Source organism: Sorghum bicolor, chromosome 1 (assembly GCF_000003195.3).
Source record: "Sorghum bicolor cultivar BTx623 chromosome 1, Sorghum_bicolor_NCBIv3, whole genome shotgun sequence".
Classification (NCBI taxonomy): domain Eukaryota; kingdom Viridiplantae; phylum Streptophyta; class Magnoliopsida; order Poales; family Poaceae; genus Sorghum; species Sorghum bicolor.
The window spans coordinates 5,625,731-5,641,662 of NC_012870.2; the positions used below are offsets into that span (position 1 = coordinate 5,625,731).

The 15,932-nt window shown below is 41.6% G+C and overlaps 1 protein-coding gene and 1 long non-coding RNA gene across 3 annotated transcripts; both read left to right on the top strand.

The window, feature by feature from the left end:
* On the top strand, positions 319–3,318 carry LOC110430396. The gene is made up of 2 exons (XR_002447833.1): positions 319–3,051; positions 3,131–3,318. It is a non-coding gene; the product is annotated as an uncharacterized LOC110430396 (long non-coding RNA).
* Positions 3,779–9,015, top strand: LOC110430391 (malate dehydrogenase, glyoxysomal-like). 2 transcript variants are annotated; one of them, XM_021448055.1, is made up of 8 exons: positions 3,779–4,333; positions 6,743–7,057; positions 7,178–7,267; positions 7,369–7,482; positions 8,190–8,225; positions 8,305–8,394; positions 8,492–8,586; positions 8,715–9,015. In XM_021448055.1, the coding sequence occupies exons 1-8, from the start codon at positions 3,788–3,790 to the stop codon at positions 8,785–8,787; spliced, it is 1,359 nt and encodes a 452-aa protein (XP_021303730.1). In that variant the 5' UTR covers positions 3,779–3,787; the 3' UTR covers positions 8,788–9,015. The 2 variants fall into 2 exon arrangements, with proteins under 2 accessions (XP_021303730.1, XP_021303734.1); XM_021448059.1 differs by having other exon boundaries at positions 3,786–4,333; positions 7,369–7,452.

The window sequence follows — 15,932 nt, forward strand, 5'->3', positions numbered from 1 at the left end:
TCACGGAGAGCCACAGGGCCGTGCTGCCCTAGCGCCTCGGTGCCCCGGCGCCCGACCATTTGGTTGAAGCCGCAGCCATGACGGCCGAGCGATCTCCTCTGCTTCTTAAGGGGTGACATCATGATGATGTCATATAGGCTTTTTTACTATAGTAAAGAAAGCTACAAATACAAGTCCAGTACACTTATACATTCTGCATCGTTAACAAACTGACAGGAATCTAATGACTGCAACTTCCATGTACCAGGATACAATTCTGCTGCTGCCTGTACACCGCCTCCAATTAAATCTATTGTGAATTGTTTGCAAAGGGTAGTTAATTGTCTCAGATTTGTTCTTTACTGCACTACGAAGAACTAAATAATGGAATCGTGAAGGATATGGATTTCGTTTTTACATTATGCAGTACCTCTTTGCATGATAAAACTGTAGCAGTCTGGCACTTGCAAAAACTAAATGCAGATGCTACTTTTTGTCAAGCATACGCAAAAACCGATGTTATTCCTGTCTCTATTTTTTCTAGAGTACAATTGAAAATAGATGCTAATTCTCCACTTAATCTGAGTTATGTAGAAAGAGGATCAAAGGAGGAGGTTACCATGTGCCTTAGTGCCATGAGAGTTAGTTACTTGTTTTCTTGCAAATCTAGATCATTTCCGACAAAATTACTGCTTAGGAGACTGATATTGACATGCTAGAGTCCTCCTTGTTTGCCTTTCATCTGTGTTGGGCTCATAATATGATGCTTAGTTCTGATTCCTTTAGTTCCCTTACATTGTGCCTTACACGCAGTGAAGTTCAATAACTTCAGACTTTTTTATGCAGAAAGTTGTAAAGATTTTTTGTAAGGAGAAGAAGAAAGAACTAGCCACAATACATAGCTTCGCCTATGAGCATTGAACCTTAACTCTGACACAGTTGGTCATCCATTTAGCACAAATCACTATTCTACATCTCCACGGATAACTTTCAGGTTACCCAGTCCAATTTTCAAATGTTCTGCTTGAATATGAACTCTCAATTTTGGATGAGAAAGCTAAGGCCACTTATCTTGCTTATCCGCAGGAACAGAGGTTGAACATTTTGTTTTGAACTGATTTTAGAGGAAACACGCTTCCAAATTCATTATGAGTTGATAGCATCAAGAGCTGCTGAACTGTTCTAGGTTCAGATGAATTATTTTGATTTTGAAAGGAAGTATGGTCTAAGGAGTAAAACACACGTTGCTAGCTAAAGTTTCAATCCCTGAACAACAATTCTAATTTTGAATTGGCCTCCTACAACCCAGCATAGGAGTCTGATATTGACATGCTAAGACCCTCCTGTTTTAACAGTAGTAGAGATTTTTAGAATACCCAATCGCTTTGAGTTTAATATGCATTGGCGATTAACTCAGTTCATTTCTTCTATTTTCTCTGCATTTCTTGTAGATTACTTATTCTTTTTTTACTGCATTTCTTATAGATTTATTTATTTTTGACTGCCACCGGGAAGTATGCAGATGTATCCTTTTATGCTTGATGCTGTAGGCAGGTTCAACAAACAAGGCGTTGTATGGCCAAAAGAATATTTAGAGGCTTATCATTAGGCAGATGCAGTGGCCAAAAGAATATTTAGAGGCTTATCATTAGGCAGATGCAGTGATGGGTAGGTTATAGTTAAGATTTACTAGCATAACTGCTCTCCGCTTATTTGCCAGCCAAACCGATGGGTGGCATGTTTCAGGTGTTGTCTTGCATTCTCTTGTTCTTTTCCTTGCCCATTGGCCATTGCACCTGCTTTTTATCGATTTGTTGTCGCACCCTTGTTGTGGTGCTTTGCTTCGCTGGTAGATGAAAGATCCTCTATCCAGTTTTCAATAGACCGAAAGTTCCTCTTATGAGTCTGCAGATATCTTCCACTATGAAATGCAATAATGGTTTTGCAGTTTATTGTATGCATACCTCTGCCACCAGAAGATATATTGATTTTTTTTATATTGTTTTTGCTCAATAGTATAGATGCGGCCAAGAGAATAGTCACCCAAATATCTAAATTTCTTCTTATGTTTACTTCCCCATAAAATGCAAAATGCAAAATATAAACTACTTTGAAATGATCAAATGAAAATGTCAATTTTTTAGGATTATGTTTAGTTTCATCTAAAATGCAGAATTTACTGCTCTTGAGGCTCTTTTGGGCCTTTTTAGCCTCTTGAGGCCAATCCAAAATAGAGAATAGCTACTTTTTTTGTCAAAAATTTTGTATGGTGTTCAATTCCATTATACAAAATGATGAACTAAAATCCAAAATATTTTAGAATAAAAGGGGAACTCCAGGGATCACTCCAGAACATGAATTGTATCCAAGCAGAGACTTTCACCAAATGTCTTTGTTGATCTCAGTTACTGCATTTAGGTTTCATCATGTCTTTATTGATCTCAGTTATCTGGGGATGTGCTGCATGCATGTGGTTTTAACACAAGTGGGTTTAGAAAGCGTTACTTTCCTATTATGGAATAAAAATTTTATGTTGTCTGTATATTTAAAATTAGTTTTTGGATGTGTACCATTTTTATATTTTGATTCAAAACTGGGTGATCTATGTCTATTTTTATAATTATGCACTTGAATGATCTTGTTTAGCCTTTTCTTTTTGGTTGACTAGGAATGAAATCGATCCAAGTGCTAAGCTGAAATGGCTGCCCCTAAATATGGATAAGGACAGCTATGCATTAGTAGCTGTATGCTACCTAACCCCTTTGTTTTTTCTTTAAGAGATGACATATATGGAGCAGTATAAGCAATATTTTAGTATTGCTAATCTACTAAGAATGGTCATTTTACTTGTATATCATTTCAACTTACAAGCCATACTTTCGTAATACCATTAAGATTACACGGTCAATTGTATGTAGTGCTATCCAGAGCCACGACAAGATTAAACATTAAGATCCTAGCCGTACCGCCTGATGAGAAGGTCGTGACCAAGGGGAAGGCGAAGAAGAAACCGACAAAGGATGTATTCACAAAAAATATCGTATATAAGGAGGTTCTGACTGCATAAAAGAGGTAATGCATAGATACATATTTTTTCAAGATATCAACACTACTTTAGCTTTAAAAATTAATAAACAACTTTTATATGCAGGATACTTTCAACTATAATTTCAACCATCTACAAATTTCAGCAGCAAAGAGTCAGACGTTGTATCTTGGGCTTGAAATATAGAGTTATATTTTAATTATCTTTTTTGAAGACTTATGTAATATTGTTGTTCCAAACAACACGATTGCAATATCTTTTTAAACTAATAGTATAACACATGCTCATACATATATCTTAGCCTGGTATTATGTTTTCCGTTGCAACGCACGGGCGTTTACCTAGTAGGTATAGAAACTATATGTAGTTTTTAGCATCGGAGTGCCGCCTAACCTTCCGACCCGAACCTGATGACCCCAGCTCTCAGTGCGGCACAGCGGGCATCTGGGCCGTGTTTAGTTTCTGAGGAGAAATATTTCGTGACACTGTAGCATTTTCGTTTGTTTGAGGTAATTATTTTTCAACCATGGAGTAACTAGGCTCAAAAGATTTGTCTTGTCAATTTCGACTAAACTGTGCAATTAGTTTTTATTTTTGTCTATATTTAATATTCTATGCATACGTCTAAAGATTCGATGTGACGGAAAATCTTGAAAAATTTTGGGTTTTTGGTGAAAGTAAACAACGCCCTGGTCGAAAACGAGGCTCGCCCCCCGGCGCATACGGCATACCGCACCGGCAAGTGTAGTGCGGAGAAAAGAGATGATGAGTCGGCCGGGGGCGCCGTCGCCGCCTCACCGCCTCCCGATTCCGCGACGGCCCGCAGCCACAGGCCACCGGATAACGCACGGCGGAACCATCCAAAAACGCGGGAGCTTTTCCAATTTCCCCATCAAAACCCCACCCGCATCGCGCCAATCAACCAACACCGGGAGCAGCAGCAACCAGCAACTCAATCACGCTCCCCTTCCCCTCCCCTCCCCTCCGGCTTCCGCGGAACTAGGGCTAGAAGCCGCCATGCAGCCCGACGCCAACGCCCCCTCCCACCGCCTCGCCCGCGTCGCCGCGCACCTGCGCCCGCAGATGGAGGAAGGCGCGGTCGCGTTCGCGCTGAGGCCCGCGGTGTGCCGCGCCAAGGGCGGCGCGCCGGGGTTCAAGGTCGCGATCCTGGGCGCCGCGGGCGGGATCGGACAGCCGCTGTCGCTGCTCATGAAGATGAACCCTCTCGTGTCCGTGCTCCACCTCTACGATGTCGTCAACACTCCCGGGGTCACCGCCGATATCAGCCACATGGACACCAGCGCTGTGGTAACGTTTTCTCCCCCTCTTCCGCCCCACCCCCACTTGATCCGTGGTACTGTACTTTCGGAGCTTTTTACCTGTATGCCATTATGAAAGATCGACCAAACCAGGAAGCCACTAAAAAGTTGTTTCGCACCGTTATACCCAACTTCATCTTCGGCTATACCCGTGTGCCATTCCGTCCATTTTGAAGTCTAACGGCAGTTAAGTGGCCTGGCAATAGACTTGAATGCCCCTGGGCTACTTGGTCTCGACAACAAAATTTTTTTATCCCCAGTGCCACTGACTGCCAATTTTGGATACCGCTATGAACGAGCCAATCAAAATACCGTGTGCCACTAACGGCCTATTTTGGATACTACCATGGTAAATGCAGGATATGGTGTATGGTTAAAATACCGTGTGTCAAATTTTCGTGTATATTTAATGCTCCATAAATACGTCTAAAGATTCGATTTGATGGAAAATTTGAAAAATTTTGTAAATTTTTTTGAACTCAATAAGACCTTAATCTGGGTGCCCTAAAAGTTAGGTGAGCCTCTGCGGTTTTCAAAATTTTTTTGGAAAATTGACACTGTAGTATTTTTGCTTGTATTTGACAAATATTGTCCAATCATAGGCTAACTAGGCTCAAAAGATTCGTCTTGTCAATTCCGACCAAACTGTGTAATTATTTTTTATTTTCGTCTATATTTAATATTCTATGTATATGTCTAAAAATTTGATGTGATGAAGAATCTGAAAAATTTTGCAAAATTTGTTGGGAACTAAACAAAGCCCTGATCTCTGGCACTGAAATTGGCAAGACATCCCGTCCGATGCATGGGAAAGCAGCGGCACGCCGGCACCTGCTGTCTAATCATGAATTTTTTTGTTTGTTTTTTTCGTATTGCTACGCCAAACCAGCAAAACAAAAGGTCACAGATCTGATGTTACCTAAACTAAAAAAGTTTTAGCCGTTAAACTGTATGATTAGTTTTTATTTTCATCTATATTTAATGCTTCATGCATGTGCCGCAAGATTCGATGTGACAGAGAATCTTGATTTTTTTTTTGGTTTTCAGGGTGAACTAAACAAGACCATAAAATAAAAAAATGAATAATGCACGAAAAAAAGAAAGAGAAAAAATAAAAAATAAAAATAAAAATCATTAGCATAATGAAAAATCACACGAAACAAAAAAAGAATAAAATTAAAAAATCAAGATTAGAAATAAAATGTTAAAACGGAAAGAAAAGAAAAGAAAAAAATAAATAAAAGAAACATAAAATGGAAATTAATATAATAATAATAATCACTTAAAACAAAAAAGAAATGTAAATAAAAATAAAAATATAAACGAAGAGGAAAATAAAGAAATGAGAACAATAACAAAAATGGAAAACAAAAGAAAGCCGATCCCGCGACATGAAACACGAAAAGAAAAAAAATAGATACAAAAAAGAAAAGAAAAGTTAAATAAAGAAAGGATAAGAAAAAAAAAAAGAAAAGTAACGTACTCACCTGAATGTCGTCGACTCCCTCGCCTCGGAGGAACAGCGCCCGCGGAAAGCAGCACGAGCACGGCCTCGCGCGTGGGGGTTATGGACTCAGGGGTAAGAAGGACATTTTTCTACATGGGACCCACGTGTCTGATCTTTTGAACGTCACAAAACAAACGGAACTGAGACGGAATGGCACACGGGTATAGTCGAAGATGAAGTTGGTCACAGCGGTGCGAAACAACTTTTTAGTGGCCTGCTGGTTTGGTCAATCTTTCATAATGGCATACAGGTAAAAAGCTCGTACTTTCGGGAGTGATGGCTACAACCTCTGCGATGCATTGATGCAGCTATACAATCAGCAAGACAGCAGCGTTTGATTGCTCTATGTGCCAACTGATGGATTTGGCGGCTTAGGCACTTAATTAATTGATTTGTCACAGTAGGCACCCAACTGATTTCTGCAGCTTTTTAGTTTTCTACTAGTTGGTTTCACCAGCTCATTATGTTATTATTGTGCTACTTATTATTGTGGATCCTTATGTACGTTGATTGTTGTGGTTAGGCTACTGACGTTTCCAGAACACCGCTCAAATCATTTGCTGTAGTATATAAGGAAAACCACATATAACTTCCGTTTGTATTTACATATATGCTAATTGAGTACCACTATAGTTCAGGTCTTGGTTTCTATAATGCCTAAACGAAACAGAGCACAAATAAAAGGAAAAAAAATATACAATTACTCTTTGGAGTTTGAAAAGGGAAAAAAAAGATAGTGTAAACAGACTTTCTCTAAAAAAATGTATTTGAACTACAATATTTTTCAAACAGCTTAGATTGATTATACACTGTTTCCTTTGCCCAAATTACCTAGATGCAAAAAACTTCAAATGCAAACATACTAATAACTCTGGTAAAACTTCTTTTCAGGTCCGTGGCTTCCTTGGGGCGCAGCAGCTTGATGCAGCACTTACAGGAATGGACCTTGTAATCATACCCGCTGGTGTCCCTAGGAAACCAGGAATGACAAGGGATGATTTATTCAACATAAATGCTGGGATTGTTCGTACACTTTGTGAAGGCGTTTCAAGATGCTGCCCTAATGCAATTGTGAATTTGATCAGCAACCCAGTGAACTCAACTGTCCCCATTGCTGCTGAGGTTTTCAAGAAAGCTGGAACTTATGATCCTAAGCGTCTTCTTGGAGTGACAACGCTCGACGTTGCGAGGGCTAACACCTTTGTGGTATGAAGCCTAATACATAGCATCTCTTAAGAACCTGGAATACTTGCATACTCTAGTAGTGCTGTTGTTCTTCTCAATTTGGTAATATGCATTTCTGTTTCATAATATTGTGTATTGTAGGCCGAAGTGCTTGGAGTTGATCCAAGAGATGTCAGTGTTCCTGTTGTTGGTGGGCATGCTGGGGTAACTATATTGCCCCTCCTCTCCCAGGTACTGATCATATGCTGATTTCATCTCACAAAATGGTAATATTGAAATATTATCTAGTTTCTATGACACTAGGTGCTGATTTAAAACCTGTTTATCTGCAGGTCACACCTCCAAGCTCATTCACTCAGGACGAAATCAAATATTTGACAGACCGCATACAGAATGGTGGCACAGAAGTTGTGGAGGTGCAATGCTATTTGACTTTACTGCCTGAAGTTAGGTCTAACCGAACCTATATAGCGAATATTGCTCTGCTATAGTCTGAGCTCTTCATCTGATATTCACTGTGCCAAAAAAAAGATGAGCTTTAGATGATCGATTTTTTTGTCCATCAAACATCTGGTGAACATGCATCTCTAACTGATACATATTATGTATGTACATATTATTTTCTCTGCATAAAGCTTACATAGTGATGTTGTTAGTGGAGAAAAATATAGCGCAAATCCATCTTTCAGTGCTGCCATGTTATATGATTTATGTCGATAAATTGATTGATTTCAGTTTAATGCACTTGTTTTATTGCCGGGAGTCAAGACAGCAAGACTAAGTATTTGGCCATGCTTTAGTTGTGAGGGCTACCTGTGGTTGCAACATTGATAAACAATGAGATTCTTCTAAGCTGAAGACCTTTTGCATGCCCTTATGCATTACACATTAGTTCTAAGTTCAAACAATTTCTCAATATTTAAATATGAGTTTAAGGAAAATATCACAAATGTAACTGAATGGCTTTAAACAACCACAATGAAATTGATGATGTCATTCATCGATCAAAATTGCAAACCTGCAGTTGCATATCCTGATGCATTATACATCTTTGTAACTACCACACGTCCATTTTGACTGCTTCCTGAAGTAATTTCCAGTTATTTGTAAAAGAAAAAAAAACTGTAATGAATGTTGTTTTCATTGATTTCAGGCAAAGGCTGGATCAGGTTCTGCGACTCTGTCAATGGTAGGTTATACATATACATGATAGCTTACTTTAGGTAATCAAAAGTTTGGTCTCTATACTAAGAGAAGAAAAACCTCAGGCTTTTGCTGCTGCAAAATTTGGTGATGCATGCTTGCGAGCTATGCGGGGCGATGCTGGCATTGTGGAATGCTCATATGTTGCATCAGAGGTATACTTACACGAAACACGTATGTTTCTCCTTTACATACCAATATACCATCCGAACATCGACCCTTTCCTTAGTTCGTTTTTCCATTTGGCATCAGGTGACAGAACTGCCGTTCTTTGCCTCGAAAGTGCGGCTTGGCCGTGGTGGAGCTGAGGAGATCCTCCCGCTTGGACCTTTGAATGATTCTGAGAGGTACCCTTGCTATACACACTCAGTCGCTTAATAATGTGGTTCCATTGCGTCAAAATTGTTAGATGATGAATTATCTCGATTCTCGGAAATTCATTGGCCTATTGCTTCTTCGATCTCTGGGAAAACAGAGCTGGTCTGGAAGCGGCAAAGAAGGAACTGAGCGAGAGCATTCAGAAGGGCATCGCTTTCGTGAACAAGTGAAGTGATACGAAGGGATCGCCATGAGATCCGATCCGGACCATACATAGATATTAGAATAGATGTAAGAGTGTTGTGATATAGTGCCCCTATACCTGTAATAGTACCACTTTTGTAAGACCACAGTAAAGAAAATAAGGCTAATTATTAGCAACTGTAACAATTTCCTGGGCATGGAATAAATCTTTGGTCTTCATTATCAGACAACACAAATGTGTTGTCACTTATTCATTGTGAGAGAAAAACATTGCTGAATGGCGGACAGATTCGGCGACAAGCCTAAATAAACAAGGGCGGTACGGATTGCAACCGGCCATGGATGAGTTCGTGGCTACGTGCCGACGGTGCCGTGCCTGTTGTGTGCTGTGCTGGACGGTGGGTGAGCCATGGCGCCGCAGGAACAACAGATTAGCAGTGGAGACTGGAGAGTCGTGGTACGCGAACGCGACGACGATTGCCAGTCCTAATAAATAAAACCGATATAAGTCAGGCCACTATGGGCTGTCGTAGAGGTGGTTGTGTATCTCGGGCTCTCGGCCCAACTATTGGGCCGTTGTAGAAGGTTGCTGTGTATCACGGCCCAACTAAAAAGAAAAGCCATCCAGTATTCCCGTTCCAGAAATTCTGAACTCTGAAGGTTAATTTTGAACTGTCATCCAACGCGCAATGCGTCTCGCACAAGATTCCAGATAGCGGGTATAGCATGACTGTAGCTCTGCAATAGTATTTTCACGGAGCCAGGAGCTCTGACATTGGTGACGTGTTCCGGAATCGCGTGGTATGGAGTGTGGTAGTGCAGTTACGTCCGGAGAGCACTGCACAAGAAATCAGGCTTCCCGTTCATTCTCGCGGTGGGTGTTCTGTTCTATAACCGCTCAGTCTGAGAGCACAGTATGAGAACTGACCCTTGCTGCTTTTCAAGTGTCCAAACTTTATCACGGATGAAGTTTTTCAATTATTATTCATGAATGACATTCAGGCCTTGTTTAGTTCCCATAAAATTTTACAAAATTTTTCACATTCCCCGTCACATCGAATCTTTAGACGCATGCATGGAGTATTAAATATAGACAAAAATAAAAACTAATTGCACAGTTTGGTCGGAATTGACGAGACGAATCTTTTGAGCCTACTTAGTCCATAATTGGACAATATTTATCAAATACAAACGAAAGTGCTACAGTTTCGATTTTCCAAAAAAATTCGGAACTAAACAAGGCCTCATCCAATCTGGATCATTGAGAGTTTCATCAATGCTAGTAGGTTCAATGCATGAAACAATGGTGTGATGTTCATAAATGAAGCAAACTTTTGAGAGCGAGTCATTACACCCCTTGAAGGACTTCCGATGATCAGATCTTGTGGGCGAGCTTGAAATATTGGCGTGCTTCTTCTATCAACCACATGGAGAGGAGGTTGTGGAGCATCAACATCTTGAGTTTGTGCCACCATTTGATCTTGGAAAACATATGTATCTTCATTCGGTTGTCTCCCCTCTTTGCCATCATCTTGTGGCACATTTGATGAAGAGGGTATATCAATCACTTGCACATCGTCTTCATCTTCTTTTAGTGTGATGGCTCCAACTAGGATGTTCTTTATAGCATTCATCAATGGTCCATCACCTGCATCATCAAGATTCTCATGTGCTCCTTGAGAACCATTAAATTCATCGAACTCCACATCATATGTTTCCTTATACTAAACCGGTGCCATGGTTGAATACTCAATATGCTTTGGACTTCAATGAGTAACCAAGTAAGAAGACAATATCACAACATCTTTGAAACTTCCCTAAGTGTAGTCGCTTCTTGTAGATGTAGCATTTGCAACCAAACACCTAGAACAAAGAGATGTCCGGCTTCTTCCCATTAAGCAACTCAAAGGGGGTCTTCTCAAGCAATAGGTGAGGGAATATGCGGTTGGATACACAACAAGCAGTGTTGATAGCTTCGGTCTAAAACCTCTCCATTGTGTTGTACTCATCAAGCATAAATTTTATGTAATTTAGGGATGTATTGTGCCAAGTTTTAATATAATAATTCCGTATTTAATTAAATGTGCAGTAAAATTAAACATTTATATGTTTCTCTTGACAAAACCGCTAATCGAAAAATGGGATCCAATATCATGAACTTTTTATAGCATCCAGAGGAGACTGTCCTAAACAATCTCAAAAGCAAAGAGTAGACAACCCTAGATCATGTACTCCCTTCATCCTAAATTATAAATAATTCTAAGTATCATTAGATTTTTTTTCATTAATTATATTTTTATAATACATCTTCTTGATGTTATAATTTAGTTTTTATTTTTTTAATTTCAATCAAACTTAAAATACTTTGACTCTTTAATAAAATTGAAAAAGCTATAATTTAGAACTGAGGGAGCAGTACCTTTCTATTTTTTTTTTAAATACCTCGTTCGTCTTGCGTGTAGCGCTGCCGTGTGTTTACCTCGCTGTACAACACTACAAGGTACCTTTCACATATACACCACGTTTCCACTAAACATTTCCATGCGATGCACGTTGATACAATACATAAGCTACTGTGTACTGTCCCAAACCGAACATCGCAGGATTAAAAGCTCAGATCGGCCGGCGATCCAATGCAAAAGTATATAGGAGAAAAGTCGCGTCCATAAAGACTCCTCTCTCAGGCACAGGCAGTCAGACTAATTGGCATGGCAGGCAGCGCTCCTACTTTCAGAACATTACACGCCTGCTTACTTGAATAATCCTTCTTGTGTGCCTCAGAGTGAAGAGCCATCGCCCAACCCAATATTGGCCAGTCCTTACAGCACGGGCGTCTGCCGTGCCCCTTGTCGTGCTCGTGCCACTTGCATGCTGCCAGCATGCATGATGAAGCAGGCAGATCCATATCCATATGGTCCCTCCCGGGAGCGGTTCCCGGCTTGTTCAGCTCAACTGCTCCCACTCCCGCCGCATCATCCATCTCTCTCTCTCACACAGGATGACAGGAACACCCGACCGACACGACGCCTTCCCCCTAACAAATTTGTTTGACCTGCGTTCACTGCCGCCGCCCGCCGCTCGGTCCCGTGCCCACTCGCGCAGCAGCTCGCCGTGCGTCGTGGCCGCACCATACCCTGATACCCTCATGTCGCGTAGCGTTCATCTCGTAGCCGTAGTGCATGTGTGCCTCGCATCGCCGGGACGGCCGGTCTCTGGAAGCCATAAGGTACTGTAGCATGCATTTCGTTTTTATTTGATAAACATTGTCCAATCACGGAGTAACTAGGCTCAAAAGATTCATCTCACAAATTACAGATAAACTGTGCAATTAGTTTTTATTTTCGTCTATATTTAATGTTCCATGCCTGCGATAAAAGATTCGATGTGACAGGAAATCTTGAAAATTTTTGCGAACTAAACAAGGCGTAAATCCGTTTGGACGGGGTCCAGACGTCCAGTAGAGATGTGCGTGCATGTGACAAGAGACATATTGGTTGACCTCGTCTTTGTCACCAAAGGATCGTCCAAAGGCTGGCTGGCCTGTAAACGCTGCAGAATCCTCCTGCCCCCACGGTCCTGTTCTGTTTTTTCGGAGGTGCGTGCGCTTTTACGCTTTTTGTGGTGGATACAGGAATTTTGTGAGGGTTGGTGGTGTCTCTCTACTCTACCACTCATCAGTCCCACCCATACATGCCATGCTCGCCAAGCCGATCTTTCGAGCAACTTGCCTCCGGTTCGGGCCAGTCGATCGGCTTTGCCGTTCGCCTGCTCGGCCAGCCTTCACGTTTCTCCTCCGGTCCGACGATGATTCCGAATTTCCGATGATGATGATGATGCCGCTCCAGCGCTCACCGCCGGTGCCTGGCATCGGCAATCATTATTCGCTTCGTCGTCGCTCCCCACCCCACGGGCCGCCGGGGCGGAGACGACGAGTGCTCTGCTCGCCCACCATCGCAGCGGCAGCCAGCGCGGGGCGGGTGAAAGCTAGCATTGACCCCGGCGCCACGAGCCCAGGACAGGAGCACTTGCACTGCTGCTAGCTGGTGCGTCGTCGATCGCCCAGGCGACCAGAGCGCGCGGGCAGGGGCAGCAACCTGACACCACCACGATTCCATCCACGAACGCCAACGGTTAGCACTGCCCCCAACTGCACGAGCTGCACCGCTTTTGCCCTGACACTGACAGTGATAGCTGCTGGTGCCCAACTCATCGGGCTGCAGCCAACCGGAGCCGTGTCCGTACACGCCGGCCGGCACGGCGGCACGTCGGTCGTCGTCTCTCCTCACAGTGGATGCGCGCCATGACCCATCAAAACACCGGACCAAGTACGCATATTTTTCGATCGTACTTGAGAATGAATTTGTTTATAGGGATTTAGACCTTTTTGTATCGAGTTCAAATATTTAATATCCGATCAGTGGTGGAGCTAGGTGCAACTTTAAGGAGGGGCCAATTTTGCCTTACGGAGATCAATTTGTACACATATGCTAGAGCAAATAATCACTAATCACAAATTTGCTGCTAATTAATACTGTAAAACCCAACAAAAATATCAAATAGACTATTAAGTACAGATTATCATTTATAAGTCACATTTAATATTTGTATGTCATATAGCAAATAACTTTGCAGATGAGTATAAAATTAGAAGAAAAAAGCATTGAACAATGATTATTAGCCTATATAACTAGCCTATAGCAAGGGGATCCAAGGCCCAGGCTGGCCTGGCCTGAGCTTCGTCAGTGTATGTGATATCGTATTCATATTCAAATACTTAAATCATATATTTATAATTTCACCATTTAATTTTTTTCTTATCCAACATGGTTGACATTATCTGTATTCGAATCCGAATCCGACCAGAAATATAAAAATAAATATGATATAAGTGATATTCATTTATATCTGATCCGTTTCATGAGACAGCAACGGTTGACGTCCATCAGAGCATCAGTGCCGACTGCCGAGACCAGATAACCTCTCAACCTGGCTTCGCTGTTCCTGGATTGCCCCAATCAAAACATCGAGCATCTCCAACAGTTTGCTAAATCACTTGTCATCCCACAAATTTTGGCAAATCAATGGAAAAAACCATCTCCAACAGTTTGCTAAACATGTTTGTCAAAAATCTCCGGTTGCCAAAACCAGGTGCCGCGTGCGTATTCCTACACGCGCGTACTCCTTCGCGCATCTCCTCCCATGCCGCGACTCGAGCCGCCACGGCATGCGCATCTGGGCGCCGCTCCGCCTACTCCATGCTCGGCGCCAACGTCCTGCTCAACTTCTGTTCCACCTCGTCGTCCAGGCAGCAGCAGCAGCAGCAGCAGGGCGACAGGGGCCGCGGAACAAGACAAGGCGACGGTGGGTGGGCTGGCCAGTCGAAAGGGGCGACGGTGGCGCAGGCCTGGGACGCCACCTTGGCCATGGCGTCCTCCCCGACGCGGGCGTTGCAGATGTTGGCCAAGGACCGCATGTGCTTCATCCCGTACAGCCGAGCGGCCCGCAGCGGCGCTCGTACGCACGCACCATGGACTTGAGGCAGTCCTAGTCATCGGCAAGGGGCTACTCCGCCGGCCGCACGGCGCCGAGCACCCTAGGGCCCTCCTCCGAGCCAAACAGGAGGCCGCCTCCGAGCCGAACAGGAGGCCGCCGATGAACTCCATGGTGCTGTCGACGCGGGACCGGCGAGACATGTCTTGCAGCAGCCGCCTATTGGAGATGTACGGGTAGTTGGGTGTGAGTTTTTTTTTTAATTTGGCAAGTTCAAATGACAAACTATTGAAGATACTCATTTTTTTTACTTGCCAAATTTTTTAACAAGTTGCCAAAACTTAAAATATGACAAATAATTTTTAGCAAATTGTTGGAGATGCTCTAAGTATTGTATAATTACTACCCCATCTCTACATGTATTAAAAAAGGTTATTTGATTAAGTTAACAAATTTTTACAATTAGGTTTAGATTAAGTTAAACTTTCTTAATTGTAACTAAATTATTAAAACTAATAGGATATACTATTTTTCAGGTGCCTCAAATCTAACTTATTTTCAAGCTACAATTACTAGCCATTAGATTAACATCTGTTGGCCACAATTTATTTATATTGATGCTGCATAGACTGAAGAATAATGTCTTGTTCGCTTGAATCTATCAGTCATTCAACAGTATTTTTCTCTCACAACAAATCAGCCAACAAGGCCACGTCGAGGAAACATGATTATATATTTATTTTGATATATTTTATGATTAATCTAATAATTTTTTTATATCATAATGTTAATTTTTTATATATTTAATTAAACTTAAAAACATTGATTTATCAAAAAGTGAGAAATGCGTTCAAATTTGGACCGATGGAAGTAGTCATAACAGGAGCAGTTACGGCGACGTTGACCACTCTCTTTTAATTTATACTCCCTCTACGTCAGATTATAAGTCATTTTGGATAAAGTTTAGGTCAAACAAAAAATATAAATTATTAATAACTTTTAAATTATTTAGTTTGCAAATTTGAAAATTATATGAATAGATTTGTGTTGAAAAATACGTTCATTTAAGTATACATATATCATTTTTTCTAAATATTTTTATAAAAATAAGAGGTCAAAGTTATGTTTTAGAGACCATGTCATTATGTAAAACGACTTTTAAATCCGATATGAAGGAAGTATAGTGAAGTTAGACGGTGCCATTGCCCATTTCACCCATATGGCCATTTGCATAACGTTTGCACTCAAATCGCCGATGATAATTATTTTTACCGCTGTATATCTGCAGGAGCGTCTTGTGTTACTGCCAGTGCCAGGTTTGACCCATGTGGTAGTACAAAAATGAACCAGGAATAGTATGAACGATCAAAACCTCTCATGCCTAGAGAGCTTTCAAGATTTAGTTCACCCCAAAAAGCAACAAGTTTTCAAGATTTGCGTCACATCGAATCTTGCGGCACATGCATGAAGCATTAAATATAGACGAACGCAAAAACTAATTACACAGTTTAGCTGGAAATCGTGAGACGAATCTTTTGATCCTAGTTAGTCTATAATTGGATAATATTTGTCACAAACAAACGAAAGTGCTACAGTACCGAAATCCGAAATCTTTTCGGAACTAAACAAGGCCCATGGTTGGTCTTCCGTGGAGCAAGCAGCCCTACCGCCATTATTTCGA

What these genes read in the sequence shown, in the direction of transcription:
- LOC110430391 (XM_021448055.1), top strand. Translation starts at nt 3,788, where the DNA reads ATGATGAGTCGGCCGGGGGCGCCGTCGCCGCCTCACCGCCTCCCGATT. An exon ending in ATTTGACTTTACTGCCTGAA is followed by an intron (nt 7,483 to 8,189) that starts GTTAGGTCTAAC and finishes CATTGATTTCAG; the next exon opens with GCAAAGGCTGGATCAGGTTC. An exon ending in GCTCATATGTTGCATCAGAG is followed by an intron (nt 8,395 to 8,491) that starts GTATACTTACAC and finishes ATTTGGCATCAG; the next exon opens with GTGACAGAACTGCCGTTCTT.